The sequence below is a fragment of the Carex rostrata genome, chromosome 20 (genome assembly GCF_964058835.1).
Source record: "Carex rostrata chromosome 20, lpCarRost1.2, whole genome shotgun sequence".
In the NCBI taxonomy this organism is placed as follows: Eukaryota; Viridiplantae; Streptophyta; class Magnoliopsida; order Poales; family Cyperaceae; genus Carex; species Carex rostrata.
In genome coordinates this window covers 2,104,848-2,120,616 of record NC_135937.1, presented here as the reverse complement: position 1 = coordinate 2,120,616, position 15,769 = coordinate 2,104,848, and the positions used below count along the sequence as shown (strand labels likewise).

At 34.0% G+C, this 15,769-nt stretch overlaps 2 protein-coding genes across 4 annotated transcripts; both read left to right on the top strand.

Moving 5' to 3' along the window:
• The first annotated feature begins 4,473 nt into the window (after window positions 1-4,473).
• LOC144572269 (uncharacterized) lies at window positions 4,474-10,079 on the top strand. Of its 3 annotated transcripts, none has more exons than XM_078321764.1 (10): window positions 4,474-4,667; window positions 4,761-4,865; window positions 6,113-6,174; window positions 6,279-6,362; window positions 6,465-6,496; window positions 6,723-6,804; window positions 7,185-7,419; window positions 7,820-8,047; window positions 8,749-9,041; window positions 9,703-10,079. In XM_078321764.1, the coding sequence occupies exons 1-10, from the start codon at window positions 4,644-4,646 to the stop codon at window positions 9,947-9,949; spliced, it is 1,392 nt and encodes a 463-aa protein (XP_078177890.1). In that variant the 5' UTR covers window positions 4,474-4,643; the 3' UTR covers window positions 9,950-10,079. The 3 variants fall into 3 exon arrangements, with proteins under 3 accessions (XP_078177890.1, XP_078177891.1, XP_078177892.1); XM_078321765.1 differs by having other exon boundaries at window positions 4,475-4,667; window positions 6,103-6,174; XM_078321766.1 differs by lacking the exon at window positions 6,113-6,174 and having other exon boundaries at window positions 4,475-4,667.
• Window positions 10,080-11,589: 1,510 nt separating this feature from the next.
• Window positions 11,590-13,635, top strand: LOC144572078 (small ribosomal subunit protein eS10z-like). The gene is made up of 5 exons (XM_078321478.1): window positions 11,590-11,714; window positions 11,815-11,863; window positions 12,325-12,607; window positions 13,104-13,239; window positions 13,354-13,635. The coding sequence occupies exons 1-5, from the start codon at window positions 11,712-11,714 to the stop codon at window positions 13,429-13,431; spliced, it is 549 nt and encodes a 182-aa protein (XP_078177604.1). The 5' UTR covers window positions 11,590-11,711; the 3' UTR covers window positions 13,432-13,635.
• Window positions 13,636-15,769: the final 2,134 nt, after the last annotated feature.

Genomic DNA, 15,769 nt, shown 5'->3' with positions numbered 1-15,769 from the left:
ATTTAGAGTAAGATACAGTCATACAAAGAAAATGACAAGATAATATATACAGAGCATGATGCAGTTGAGTTGACCCAACAGTAAAAACTACAGAGAAAATAATAAAAGAAGTACATACACAGTTTATAAATAGTTAAATACCATTAGTTTTGTCTATAATCACTACGGGAGTGCTCGGCAACCCTCCTTAAGAGAGTCAGGATTAAATATTTAATCTCTCCAAAGGAGTGATTGTTCGGCTACAAAAATTGCAGAGAAGATAAACTTTCTTTGCCTAGGGAATCATTCAAGCATTGGAGAGACTTAGAAAACAATTAAATAATAAAAAAACCTTAAGGAGCTCTTCAAACGAGACAAAACTGTTAAAATAAAATATTTTTTTAAACACTAAGGAGACGCTAAGGAAGCGAATCGTTTAAGGAAGGAGGACACTCGTCTTAAATTTGTTGTCTAAGGAGAGGCTTTAAGTCCCTCTAAGGAACGGTCGTTCGGTGAAATTAGAGAGCTAAGGAGTTCTAAGGAAGTTAAAGTTAAACAGGTACTACAGATATTATTGTTTACAAATTTTCCTTTTGTCATACAAAGTCTGATGACTGATGGTTTCTAACATTTATTGTTACTCCGGAGGCTTATCCCCTTCATTTCTGCAATTCTATCTCCTAAATATATTCTTATGGAAATAGATATCACAAATAAATACAGAAAAAATTATGGTAATCAAATATATCAAAAATAGAAAGTAATCGCAATCATTGCGTCATTAGGATAGAAGATATCTATAAATTAAATCTAATTGAAATTTGACCAATTTATCCTTATTTAAATGAGGGGTTTACCATAGAGAAAACTTAACTGTTGTGATAACACTTAAACAAAGAACATCATAATAATTTTTGCAAGGAGCATGATGTATAGCTAGATTCTTATTAGAAAAGACAGGAAGTTGCAATGCAACTTTTATGATGAACTAGTGCCACCGTCTCACCGACTTATGCCTAAATTCATGCTGCTCGATACTTTGACGAACTAATACATTGACTTTGTTGCACTTCCCGTATTTAACTATTTTTTTCGCAAAGAAGTCCTTTTCATAATTTTATTTCACAGAAGAAAGATATGGGACAAATGCCCGTTTGAATGTTTACTGAGAGTTTTATTCACTGTCCACTCTCTTTATTTGTGGTTATCTTTTACTGATATTTCAAATAAATCGTATTCTACTTTATGGCATTCAAAAATTCCCCTAAAAATAAAAAAAATTATTTGGTTGCTTAGACAAGATAGAGCCCTCACTAACTTAGCTAAAAGGGGATGGCAGGGTAGTGTTAATTGTCATTTCTAAGGTGAACCCGAGACCGTTGACCATCTTTTTGTGACCTCCCCTTATATTTCTTTGCTTTGGTCGTGAATTCCTTTAAAGGATTCATTACTTGTTGAATTAGTTCGTGCTGTCACTTTATGGTTGGTGTGGCTGACCAAAAATAGGATCTGTTTCCAACACGTACCAGTCTCTAATGTTAGTTCTATAGGATCCACTATTATAGCTTTAACTTCTTATTGGGGTAAGGCGAGACTTGATGATTCATACTTTAAATTAACTCTCATTTTACCTATGGATACAACTTATTTGAATCAGGCAGGTCCTCTGATGATACTTTCTGACACAAGCACTCAGGAAAGGGGAAGCCCCATGGGGGATTCAGACGAGGACACTTTTCTTGGTTTAGAGGGGCCGGACCTCTCTAACTATTTGCGTGATAGGGTCGAGAATGGCTATTGATGGTCTCCTCATTGATTCTCCTAATAATGTTTTCTAGTTCTATGAGTGTTGTGGTTCGAAGTGTTCCGTCTTAATTGCTCTAGTTGACATAGTTGTTCTTAGTTGTATTTTGCCTTAGATGTTTTATTTCCAGTTTAGTTGTTATTGGTTTTGTATATTTTGGATTTTGTAAGAACTTGGGCGTTTCATAATGAAAACAGGTGGTATCCCCACTTTTTCAAAAAAAAAAAAGTTTGCTGAGAGTTGGTAGCAATGACAACTTTACAGAATTTTCAGTAATTCCGTCCTTTTCGATTTTAGTAGAAAGTAAATTGCACTGAAATATTAGCCTTTTTTTCTTCTTCTTAATTTCTGGGTATGTATCTAAGTTCGGTATTGGTTTATTGTATTTATGTAAAGAGTTTTGTCTCTGCGTTATCAGTCAATACCAATTTAAAATAAGAAGAAATTTCATGTACACTCCCAGAGAAATTTCGAACGTACTTTTTTTTCTCTTTAGAATTCATAATATTATATTTACCATTTTAAATTTTAAAACTTACATATTTATTCAATTTATTAACTTTTTTATTTAAACTCATATTAAATTTATAAAGTACTAATTTATTCTTACTAAAAAATAAAAATACATAATCTGTGTGAGAATATATTTTGTAATCTCTATCTGATTAGTTTATGTGAATAAATGGTTCATTTATCTTCTTGTGACACATACACAATGACATTTAGACATATACTTGTGTGTGAGTCACAAGTAAGAAAATGAACTCTTTTGAGAAGTGACTCTGCTAAAGAAACATGAAGGGAAAAATAAAAGTTAGGGTTTTGAGAGTTGCGAGCGCCGCTCCCCCTTCCTATCCCACTACTCTACCATTACTACTAAGCAATGCTTCTCCTCCGCTTTGCCAACTCTCTCCACCATTTCTCTTCACCGATATGTTCCTCTAGCCATTATTGAGTAAGTGCTTCCATTTCGGGCTTAGATTTGTCTTCTCTTCTTTGATGACGGAAGATAAAGTGACCAAGCTGCGTCCAGTATTCGGATCTAGTCACAACTCTGTCAATCAGGCTCTCCGCCTCTCTGTCCTATCATGGATTGTGCTGCTCAGGTAGTATTTATCTTTTTTTGTTAATTTCTGTAAATTAGGTATTACATTTTTAGTTTTCTGTTTTGGGTTATGATGATGATGGCTTTGGGTGATGTTGATGTTCCTCTTCCTCCCTTCTATTTCTTCTTCCCCTGCCTCTTCTCTCTTTCTCTCTCTTCCTCATTTCCTTTCTTTTTTCTCTCCTTCCCTCTTCCTATCTTCTTTTTATGTGTTTCTTTTAAATAACTCAGGCACAAATCTCATCTGAGCACAAAAGGCTCATCTAGATACCCCGCCTAGCTTTGATTATAACAACATTGTTTTGTACCAATCCAAGCATGAGCATAGGAAATCCCGTAGGCTCACTATCTACTAATCTGAGCGCAGTAACCCTTGGTTCTACTTTTTTCTAATTTTTCTTGTCTACTTTTGTAAAGGGGTTTCAATTGTAATAGTGTAAGTACTAGTACAAATGATGTATGTACTAGTACAAAACGATGTGTAATTGGTTTTGTCTTGGTTAATAAAATATCACCTACGGGCTTTCAACAAAAAAAAAAGAGAGTAAGAAAATGAATTATTTGCTCTCAAAATCAATCAATTAGAAGATTGAATATTTCTCTTAAACAAGTTATATATTATTAATTTTCTTAATAAAGAGCAATATGTGTAGGAGTGTTCATCGGTTCGGTATATATTATTAGATGCGATTTAGATGTGAATTAATAATTTCTTAATCAAGATTGAATATATCTCTATTACATGCAATTTAGATTATTTTTTATGTACATATAAAAATGATCACTTTTTAATTTTGTTTTTATATGAATCAATAATTTAAAAAATTAACATTTATAAATTATTCATATCAATATATTATTATGAATTCTTGATAAGTGATAATAATCAAAGGGGAAATTGTGAGAATGCCACTACAAAACCTTGAAATTGTGAGATTGCCACTACAAACTTCAAAATTGTGAGAATGCCACTATAAAACGTCCATAATTGTGAAAAAACTATTAACTGTGTATTTTTATAATATTTTTATCAAAAAATAACTGAAAAATACTGTTTTGATATACATAATTATGTATTTCCGATTATACCCTTCATACAAAAACAGTAACACTCCAGTTGATATCGCCTCTTCAAATTAATTTTTGATAAAAATATTATAAGAATACACTGTTAATGGCATTTTCACAATTATGGACGTTTTATAGTGGCATTCTCACAATTTTGAAGTTTGTAGTGGCAATCTCACAATTTCAAGATTTTGTAGTGTCAATCTCACAATTTTTCCATAATCAAAATACAATTAAAATGTCATAAACTTTTACATGTAAATAGAAGAAAGTGATATAGATCATATATTTTAATATTTATTATTTTAAAAATATAGATATAATAAATATATAAAAAATAAAAACATTTGAAATCTCTTCGTATAAATTATGTGATATTTGATAAATCAGTAGCTTAATTTGATCACATGATATATGCAAACACTACAGCGACTACAAATACGCCAAATATAAGGACGAATCTGCAAAACACTGACCAGTTAACAAAACCATCCCATAAAATATCGAAAATAAATTTTCTTTTGCTGTTAACCCCGAAAAAGGGAAACCCACCGATGCTCACCGACCAGTCATGGAAGCAACCTAACAGTCTCCTTTCCTGATTCCTCTCTGTATCGCTCCACGTCTCAGCATAATCAAAACCCCAAATCTTTCTGTACTGCTGTAATTGCTCTAGTCTTTCTCGCCATGACTTCAAACGGAGCTTCTTCGGTAAGTGTCGCTCTTGAGCCAGTCCCTCTTGTGACAAAATTTGATCGAAGTTGAGCTGAAAAGATTGAGTTTTTCTCTCTTGTGATCTTAAAGGAAGAGGGCACTGAGAACAATTTGGAGAAAATAAAGAAGCAGCTCCATTCTTCGAGCACAGGCCGTTATCTCCTTCAGGGACCTCTTCTCAAGCGATCCGAGACGGTACCACATCCAATTCATTGATTTAAATTTTTTAGTGCTTAATTACCCCAAATTATGTTATTTTGTCTATCTACTATTTTGTAATACCAGTGGGGCGGTTTCATTTGTTTAGTTTGGACTATAGTAGAATTAAGGCTGTAGTGTTACTCTCTTTTAATAGAATTAGACTTGAATTACCAATATGAGATCTTTTTCTGCAAGTAATTTGTACCAGTACAGGTACTGCACTACTGCAGTACATGAGCAAGGTGAATTCCTCTTTCCTCCTCTGTGGTACAAGTGATAAAAAGTTTTGGACTTTTATCTTGTTATATAGAGTTAGTTCTAGGTAGGCTGGAATATGATGGGAACACATGTTATTCCAGGCTATGACAAGTAAATGCATTGTCAAGGTTATTGAACTTAAGGGTTGTTTCCCTATATGATATAGAATAAGTTAGAACTGCATAACGACCATAAGAACCTTCATATTTGATTAACTGTCTCAAGGAACCAGAAGGTTAATTTGCAAGGAATACTATGTTAGCTTATAAATTCTGTTGCCATATTGTAACAATGAGGGTGTGATGAGGAGCACAATAAAAATGTGCGAGTAATAAGAAACTACGAAAGTAATTGACTGTGTGAATTTCTGCGGTAGGTGCGGAAACTATAAACATCACACACTGTTTGCGGAAAAAAACCCAAGTAAATTGTAACCCACAACAGTTTGATTAGTTGTTAATGAAATGCCTTGTCTGTCCAAATTTTGAACTTGCTTACTAACAGTTCATGCTATGTGGAAAATTTCTGCCCTTATAATACCTCATCTCTTAACCTGTCTTCACTGGAACTTCATATGTCCTATGTGGAAAATTTTAGCTACCTCTCTCTCTCTTAATTATTCATTAAATACCAAAAGTATTTCGGATTTATAAGGGTGGAAAAAGCTAGAATTTTAGTTAATGATAAATTATATAGAAACTTCTGTGACGTTGTTAAAGATGTAAAGGAGGATTTCCGACTATGATGGAATCTTAGTCAGTGATTCCTAAAGTATTTTTGGCTATGATTTGGCCATTATCTTGCTCTCATTCTGTGACTTGGTTAGTCTGTAAAGGAGGATTGAGTGTATTTTGAAAATTTAATAGGGTAACTATTAACTAATATAATACTTGTAGTTATGCTTGGGTAAATTACCTATGAAAGTTAATTGCAATTTGCAATTTGCAAGTTAAAAATTATAATCTATGCAAAGCTTTGAACAGTTGAGAAATTGGAACGAGCGATGGGTGATCTTAGATCCAACATCTGGAAGGATGGAGTACAAGTATGCCTTTTCTTAGATCTTGTTTGCTTTGTGAAAGTTAAGATTATTTTAAATCTCAATAGTTTTAAATGTAAGGGTTATTTGTTTTTTATTTACCTCAATAGGGTTCGAAGAAATGAGGTAGCTGCCAAGGGTTTGATCTATTTTGATGCAACCAGCACTATAACTATGTCTCCAGTGAATTTCCAGTACTCTCTCTCTCTCTCTCTCACACACACACACACACACACACACACACACAGATGAGAATAGATTTTTAATAATTATGATTTTTTTTTTGGTTTTTGCAGTGGACTGCCAAAATATGACGGATGCTGCTTCTGTATCCACACTGTATTGATATTTTCACTAGATGTGGAAGTTAAACTTTTGAACTAAAAATAGTTGGGACTTGGGGAGGGCTGACGATACCACAGATTTGTTTGTTTCATTAAATGTTTTAATATATCCTAGCGGCATTTCACTTTCTGTGGACCCCAGAACAATGAAAAGAGTCTCAAGGTTAGTTTTGAAAAGTACAGTTGTTGTTTCTTAACTATATTGTTTAGACATAGGAACTCCACAGAAGAAGGATTACTTCCTGTGCACTGAAACTCCTGAGGCAGCCAAAGCTTGGGTTTCTACATTACAGTAAGCCTCTTTTTCCTTTATTTAGTTCAGGTATATTGGTATTTTGACTATTAGCTCGCTCAAAGTGTTATATTTTGATATTACTTAGCTTAGATGTTGTTGACTTGTGTAATTGAGGGTCAATCTAGGTTGATTTTCAGCAGATGGCAGTAGCTTGAAAATTTGACGTCGGAATTAAGGTTTAACTCAGGTTAAGTTAGGTTCAAGTTTAGCCTGAATTGCTTAATTTCAGTAATATTTGGGTTAAATTGGGAGATGATGGAAGGATTTGATGTGATTTGGCAGATGAAATTAGATTTAGCAACAAATAATATAGAGGTGGGTGCAAATTAGGTTGTTTCTGAAAATTTATGGAACTTAGAATCTTGTTTGGTGACCAGTGCTACACAGCTGGTATTGCGAGCCCACAAGGAGGCAGTAAATTCAATAGCCGGAAGCACTAATACAACATCAGGAACTGTTGCAACTGTTGTTGCTGCAGCAAATGTGACTGCCATGGAGGCATCAAAAGAAATTGAAACTGCCATGAAAGTTTCTCTTAGATCTGCTTTAGGATTCATGCCGAACATGGCTATCAATCAGAACCAACTAGAGGATGATTTAACAGTCATGAAGGTTATTTTTCCTCTTTTCCATAGTTCTTTCTAGTTTGAGGTTGTGAGAGAGAGGTTACTTTTAGTCATGAATGCTATTGTTAGAAGTTGTTATTTATGCGGTATGTGTTATTTAAGCTTGAATGTACTGCAATTATGTCTCAATTACCATAGAATCCTGAGCTAGACACAGTTAAACCATCAAGTTTTGCAACTAGCCTAGACCTAATTTCCTTCTGATTGATACACAACTGAGAAAAATAAAACGTTGGCGAGCTTTTAGAAATTAAAGTTTCAAAATGATCAAGGCGGCATCCATATCATACCTGCCCTTAAATATGATTCATTTTGGGGCAAAACCACAATTCTCTTATTTAATATCCTTGATATGTATTATTTTATTTTCTTATTTCTAATTATAGGAGACTTTGAGAGTGAAAGACGAAGAGCTAAGTCAACTTGCAAAAGATGTACGTGCTCGAGATTCAACCATAAATGAACTTGCTCAGAAGCTGACAGAAACAGCCAAAGCTGCCCAGAGTGCTGCCGCTGCTGCCCAAACCCTAGATGAACAAAGGCACATTCTCTTTGCTGAGATCAACCGCATCAAAAGAGATGCTGAAAAACAGATCCAGTTTTCATTGCTCAAGGTGATAAGAAATATTATAATCTTGGAAATTATATTGGCTGTATTTGATTGGGTGTTCATTTTTCCTTGGGTCTAATATATGTTGTTTGAAGATTTAGCCTTCTTTTATGACATAATATACCTTTTCCTAGCATACCTCCTATAAACAGTGTAAGACTTGTGATGGTTCTTTGGCTTTGGCTTTGGCTGTGTGTGTGTAGTTTAATCAGCTCCTTATACCATTTGGTAACAACAAACACACCAATCAGATTTGCCTTAGTAGAGTCTTAATTGATGTGCTTGTTTCATGTTTCAATTTTGCTCTCACTTAACAAAGAATACAGCTGAGGCAACTGTTACTTGTACTAGCATTACATGAAGTCCAATACCTTCATGCATGATTCCTGGATTTGGGTCTGAGCTGAGAGTAGGGGCCACCAACGTGGTATTAGTGTCATATTGGTACAGCTACAACCCGTAATTGACCAGTATTTGTGCCTCAGTTGTGCTATTTTTAGTATAGACTAATTTGTTGCTTTTAGCTCATTTTTTATTGCAATATCACTAACCATTATTTAATCTCAGAAAGGTCCAAACAAAATCAGAGAAAAGGAGAAAAATTCACAAGTATTTTTCCATACTCGGCCATTATATTATAGTACCCAGAAGTACGTAATAGTCTAGTTAAAAAGACTACATAGCATGTTTGCCTGTTGTAAACAGGTGATGGAGTCTGAGAAGCAGGTCACAAATCTGACAAAGGACAAAGAGATACTGCTCAAGCAACGTGAAGCAGCTTTACAAGAGTCACATATGTGGCAAACTGAGCTCGCAAAAGCACGAGATCAGAGAGCAGTTCTAGAAGCTTCCCTGGCACATGCTGAGGAGAAAGCTAGGGTTTCTGAAGCCAGTGCTGATGCCCGAGTAAAAGAAGCTTGTGGAAGGTTGGAGACCATTAGCAAGGAGAGAGCTGAGCTCCTCTCTCTTGTTCATGCATTGCAATCTCAGTTGAATAGGTATTTGTTTGTGCTGTATTGTTTTCATTAAATTTATGTAGCTAAAGCACCAAGGATTGTTGTTTTTGCCAGTAAATGGGAAGCTTGGATTACTTAACCGGTAAATAAGTGGAGCAGAGAAACATTATCAGTTCCAATCTCTTGTGATTTGCACAAATTTGGCCTGATTATGCATTCACTAAATTTTAGTTCTGCATATCAAGACTCTCTTTTATCCAATATGTGCATGGATAGTTATTAGTTTACAACTAGGTTCCATCATCAACACTCAGTTTAAATTTTGTCACCAGTCCCCAATTCAGCCCTGAGTTACAAGCAGTTGTGCTAGTAAGACCAAATAATCTTAGTATGGTTAAAATACCGTGCTTAATCAGTGTTATAATTTGAGAGTTCCAATTTTAAATTTCTGTAAAATGATTTTAGGGTTCTCTTGTACAGCCAAACCTGTTTTGTCACATTTCAAGTTACAGAAGTGTGTTGCCTTATCCAAAACCTACTTCTCGATTCAGAGGTTAAGAAGACACTGAGTGACAAGAATGAGAGCCTGGTGGATACTGAATTCAAAATCTTGGTGTTTGACTTACTAAATTTAGCCAGCTACTTGTCTCAATATTACAATGATAAGTGATAACACTTGCAATTTGTGATTATTTTCATTCAGTGGCGGCTCAAGTCGTGAGGACAGATTGGAGTCACGCTCTGGTTCTGGCAACTCTTCACCTCTGACAAAGCATGTAGACCAATTAGAGGAGCGCGCTGATGTAGACAAAGCATGTGTTGTTTCTGGTGAGGAGGTTCAGTTGGCAGTCGATCCGGAAAATATAAGATCAGTTGATGTTAGAGAGATTTCTCCTGAGGGAGAGGAGAGAGGGAGCTTTGATGTTGGTGTCGTGGCGCCACCTTCTTGATTTGTATTTTTTTTTTTGTTGATTCTTTGTGATAAATAACTGGTAATTAGCTAGAGTGCTGGACGGCTGGACCTTGATTTTTTTTTTTTTTTTTGCCGCTCTATGATTATATATTGGATTCTAATGTTTATATTTGGCTGATCATGTCAATAAATTTTCTTTTACTTATGAAAAATGTGGTAGTGCTCATATTTTATCTACTTTTATTTTTTTCTGTAATTTCCCTTATATTTTAATTTGATCATTATTTGTTCTAAAGTGCTCTTTTTGTTGAATAAAAATATATGATGAAATTAGAGTAGTGAAGTTGAGAGAGGTTTGTCTGACGGCTGAGAGGTAGCAACTTTGGTCTGCCTTGTGGCCCCCGCTTTGTTTGATTTGGATTCCTAGGGTGAATCGGGAACGATGTGGTATAATAGAAAAACTATTGAGGGTTGTACTTTTTACAAACGAGACTTCTATATGTAGCACGTTGACAATTGGAGAATGCCTTGGCTACTAGAAAATCATTATATAGTGTGGTTAAAGTTTGGATAGATAATATGTAGACACGTAGAGTTTGGCCTGGAGTCTGATGGATCAGATTTTATCAATATCTGTGAGGAGTGGTCAAAATCCGCATCCAATAGCTTTTGTTGTCTAAATTTCCTATAAAAAATTTGTCAATGCCGTGGTTTCTGCCATCACCGTTGCTTTCAATTGCTAATCTAGTGACGATTAACAACGATTATGCCCGTACAAGAGTTTATTTAACATCTCAAAGAAAGAAAATAATTATTCTAAGCACTGTTTATAATGTATTTCTAGTAAACAGCCTCGAGTATATAGGGTTATCTATTTAAAAGCATGGCAAGCCTTTTAATATACAAGATTGGACGTTTAGCTGCATAACATTTTTTTAAACATAATTAAGTCTAGAAGGATATTTGTTGAATTCTATTCTTCTTGGATATACTTGCATTAATAACTAGATTGCTTTACTCGATCTTTGTCACAAATTAGTCACTTAAGTTTGATTTGTTACTCGGAAGATATTAATTTTTTTATTTGTTCTGATTGAGTCACTCCATTAGTATTTTCATTTACAATACTAACAGAATGCCATGTAGAGGTTCAACTCATTATTTTTAACAAATTATATAACTTTTTTTAGGAACATAACTATTTCTCATCCAATATCAGCACTTGCCTCTTCATTTTCCCACTCCTCCAGCTGCTTTCGTTTTATTATTTTTTAGCTTCTTTTCCTTTTTATCTCTAATAATGACATCTGTATCATAAAATAATAGTAGAAGCGATGATCGAGAGAAAAACACTAAATTTGCAAATTGAAAATCTTATTTAGCCATGCTTAACCTCATCTCTAAAGTAACAGAAACGGAAACATCAAAATATAACCTTATCACTAAACCCAAATATGACAGAAGAACCAACATCAAACTTGAATCCATCTCTAGTACAATATCCCGAGCTTCCTCCCGATATAGCGTACTTTTCCTCGTATCGTGTACAGGTCCCCTGTGAATACTTGCACGCGAGTTCTTGTAAATAATTCTAAGGCCCAAAATATTAGCCCAGATATTCTAATTCTACGGCCCAAAATATTAGCCCAGATATTCTAATTCTACAGGCCCAAAATATTAGCCCAGATATTCCCTATATAACAGATTCTGTTCGACCTCTAGGGTTTTGTAAGAGGTGCCTCCATCTTCCCCAGAGAACTCGCGGCGCATCTCCGAACCTCTTCTCTCCTCTTTCAACAATGGTAAACCTCTGGGCTTCTCTTATTCTGTTGATTTTTTCCGTTTTAACCATCGATTTTCGTCTAATTGTTTTTTTTCTTTTATCTAATTTCTCTATTTCAGATCATTTCCAAGAAGAATCGCCAATTGATTTGCAAGTACCTCTTCAACGGTAATCCTCTCTCTTTTGTCGATTTTTATTAATATCTAGTCTAATAAGGTGTCTCTCATTAGTCAAGATTTACTGATGTTGTAAATAGGCGTTATAATTGAATCACAGGCCTGATTTTGCTTAGTCTGTCGTTATTGTCTTCTCATCCGTTAGACGTGTTGATGATATTTTCCTTTTAATGTTTATAGAACAAGAGGAAGAAGGCTAGGAATAAAACGAATAGTATTGCCATAAAACCACACAAAGTGAAATTGCATAAATTGTAATTTGGTTACAAGATGTAAAATTATATACCAGAACAAAATCTTTCAGAAGTGCAGTGCCATGTGATTGTTGTCTGTTGATTTCTCAGATGGTTGGTGCACAAGATATTTTATAATCAATGTAACCAAGTCAGTATCATGTGAGTAACATGCTAATGTAGATTGTTTTATATTTAATATTATTGATTATCTTTGTAGAGGGGGTACTCTATGCAAAAAAAGATTACAACCTGGCGAAGCATCCCCAAGTTGATGTGCCGAATCTAGAGGTGATCAAGCTGATGCAGAGCTTCAAGTCCAAGGAGTACGTCAGAGAAACGTTTGCATGGCAATACTACTACTGGTACCTCACCAATGATGGCATTGAGTTCCTTCGTACCTACCTGAACCTCCCGTCTGAGATTGTTCCGGCAACTCTTAAGAAGTCTGCCAAGCCACCATCACGCCCCTTCGGCTCTGGCCAAACTGGTGACCGCCCAAGGTACTATATAACTGGAATATATTATTTATAGATCCTTAATTATGCTCTTTGTGATGGAAATGATGGAAAATATTTCCTGTACCTTCTGAAACTAGATGTACATTTTATATATTCTAGTGGTGTGATGGGAGGGATATGCATGCTATGTGTGCATGTTTAATAGCTTTATATTGGCTGTATTTCATTTGCTGTGTTGTAGGAGATGCTGGATTCTTTAGTTTAACAAGGGCTTAAGGATAGTGTTTGATTTTGTTTGGGGTCCACTCTTGGTTAGTGGTTGTTCGTGAATTATGAAATGCTTCTAGATGTTTTTTCTTGCAAAAGAAAAATAAAACTAAATAGGAGATAATTGACATCATTGTGCATAGGTTATATCCAGAATGATAGCCGAGTAGAGAATTGAGCATTACTGTTCTTTTGACTGTTCCTTTTTGTTAGTACTCAAATGGGGATAGATCTTAGTTATTTTGATTGTGATGTGTTATATCCTGTGCAGAGGCCCACGCTTTGAGGGAGATAGGCCCAGGTTTGGTGATAGGGAAGGTTACCGTGGCGCCCCACGTGGTGGGCCACCTGGTGAGTTTGGCGGTGAGAAGGGCGGTGCTCCTCCGGAGTTCCAGCCTTCTTTCAGGGTAAGTTTAGCAATTGCAAATATTTATGTTGAATATTTCACTTAGCAATTATTATATTGTATTTCTTTGCTATAATATTGACCATGTTTCATGATGGGTTGGTTAATTGTGTAGGGCTCTGGTGGTAGGCCTGGCTTTGGCCGTGGTGGAGGTGGTTTTGGTGGTGGTCCTGGTGCTTCGTCCATGGAGTAAATTTTAGAGTGCCTTTGTGATATTTTTATTCAATCTTTCTGTTCTCCATGTTGAGAGAGTTTTGTTTGATTGGATGAATTTTAAGTTAATGGGAACACAACTTTTTTTAGCATCTGTTTTCTTTTTCCTGTAGACATTGTTTTCCGTTAGCTAAATATAGCTAGTAAGCATTTTGAGTTCATAATATTCTCGGGGTTGCTTGAACCCATCTTTTTTTATGGAATGAGTAGTTGCAAAAGGATTTCTAGCCTTTTGATTATTTGTCTTGTTGTTAATATAAGGTCGCCGGAATTAAACGGATCCTGTGAGTTGTCAAAACGGTACGCACAATTAGGGGTGCACAAAATGCTCACGACTCAAAACTCAGATTGGAATTAATTTGGATTTAACTCCTTGATAAAAGTTAAAATTAACTCGAGTTTACTGACTCTTTTGAATTATGAGTTGAATTTAAGTTATATCAAACTCGATTTGGAATCAACTCGGTTGGATTTATACCAAACTCTAATTCATATATTACTAATTTATGCGTTCCAAACTTGATATGTTTGGTAATTTTTAATTATATACTATTTTGATGTTTCTGTAATTTTTAATTAAGTATTGACTATTGTTTCATTATGTAATTTCTTTAATTATGTATTATTTTGATAAATTATGTGATATTTTTTTGTTAGAATTAAATTAGATTGTCTCATTATGTACTATATTATAAGTCATAAGTTGACTCGCCTCGACTCGAGTTGCTCACGAGTTGATTCTAAATTGGAGTTTCTGACTCATAACTGAATTAGCAACTCGGACTCAACTTAGCTCATAAATTTGTGAATTTGAATCCAAGTTGTCCTCAACTCAGCTCATGAGCAGCCCTATGCACAATAAACCCATGCTAACGTCATACTTGGTAGACAATGGACAACCATTGTTGTTCTGACACGATTCTAAATGGTGAATTTAGAATCGTGTCAGAACAACTAAGGTTCTAAATAGTTATTATCTTGTCATTATGAAAATGCTTAAAAAAAACCTTCTATGAATATCAGCTACAAGGGAAGTTATGATACATACTTTTTTCTTTAACTAATTATCAATATTATTGAAGTTTATACTTTTTTTTCAATTATTTAAATAAATAAAAAAAAATTAAAAGATGATATTTTTTAATTGTTCATTCTATGTAATATTACAAATTACAATTATGATTTTGTCAAATATAAAACAGCTTATATTTATGAAGTAATTCTCCCAATTAAATAGAAAATTTTAAAATCAGTTTTCAATTAAAATGAGCAATAATTTTATAAATAAATATTAGGCGAATAGCAACTAAAAATGAAGAATTAATATTTTTCGATATAGTAGGAGATATTAAATCACAAATAGAAACATAAGTATATGATTCGGACCGTAGGTTAGGAGAAACCAAATTGGGTAGTAATAATAAATTAATTTCAATTTAGTCCTTTAATGTCTATGTAAATTGAAAAAAATAATTAATGTAACATATAGGACATCTATTACTATCAGGGTTCTAAATAGCTAGCTATAGCTTTTCCGGACCATAAACGCTAAGCTATGAGATAAAATTGCGCTAACTCAGCTACGACCGCTATAGCTATAATAGCTGACCGCTATTACCGCTATATGAGACCCGCTATAGCTACCGCTATGCTTCATGGTTTTTTTTTTTGCAATTTTATATGGACTTCTATACTTCTATTCTTATTTCTAATGCTACATGGTCTTCTATGATAAGTATACTAAACCAAACTATATGCTTCTATTTTTATTTGTGATTTATTATATCATTCTATATCGAGAAATATTTAAATACTAATTCTTCATTTTGATTACTCTTTTTATAGTATTCATTTGTAAAATTATTATCGTTTGTTTCAATTGAAAGCTGATTTTGATTATTATTATAATTATAAAATATTTAAATATGTATATTGACTTCATTTACCTTATAAAATTAATTGCGCTTTGTCTATTATAATATGTAATACCATGAAGTATAAACTATTAAATAATGTTACTTTTTAGATTTTTTTCCTTCTTATTTGCATAATTGATAAAAAGTATAGACTTAGATTAGTTGTCATTTAGTTGTTACATTAATTTTCTAATATTGATTATGTTGATAATTAGTAGAAATATAGAATATAAAATTTGAAAAGGAAAAATCGCTATGTGTGATAGCTTCCGCTATAGCTACGCTATTCGCAATAGCTTTTTTTTTTGTCTCCCTGCTATGCCGCTATAATCGCTAGTTAGAACCTTGATTACTATCATAGCAGTCGTAGCTTAGTTAGCGCACTTTTATTTTATAACTTAA

Coding starts and splice junctions, on each gene's coding strand:
- LOC144572269 (XM_078321764.1), top strand. CDS start 4,644: ATGACTTCAAACGGAGCTTCTTCG. Junction 6,497..6,722: donor ATATGACGGATGCTGCTTCT/GTATCCACACTG, acceptor TATATTGTTTAG/ACATAGGAACTCCACAGAAG. Junction 7,420..7,819: donor ATGATTTAACAGTCATGAAG/GTTATTTTTCCT, acceptor TTCTAATTATAG/GAGACTTTGAGAGTGAAAGA.
- LOC144572078 (XM_078321478.1), top strand. Junction 11,864..12,324: donor TTGCAAGTACCTCTTCAACG/GTAATCCTCTCT, acceptor TTATCTTTGTAG/AGGGGGTACTCTATGCAAAA. Junction 13,240..13,353: donor AGTTCCAGCCTTCTTTCAGG/GTAAGTTTAGCA, acceptor TTAATTGTGTAG/GGCTCTGGTGGTAGGCCTGG.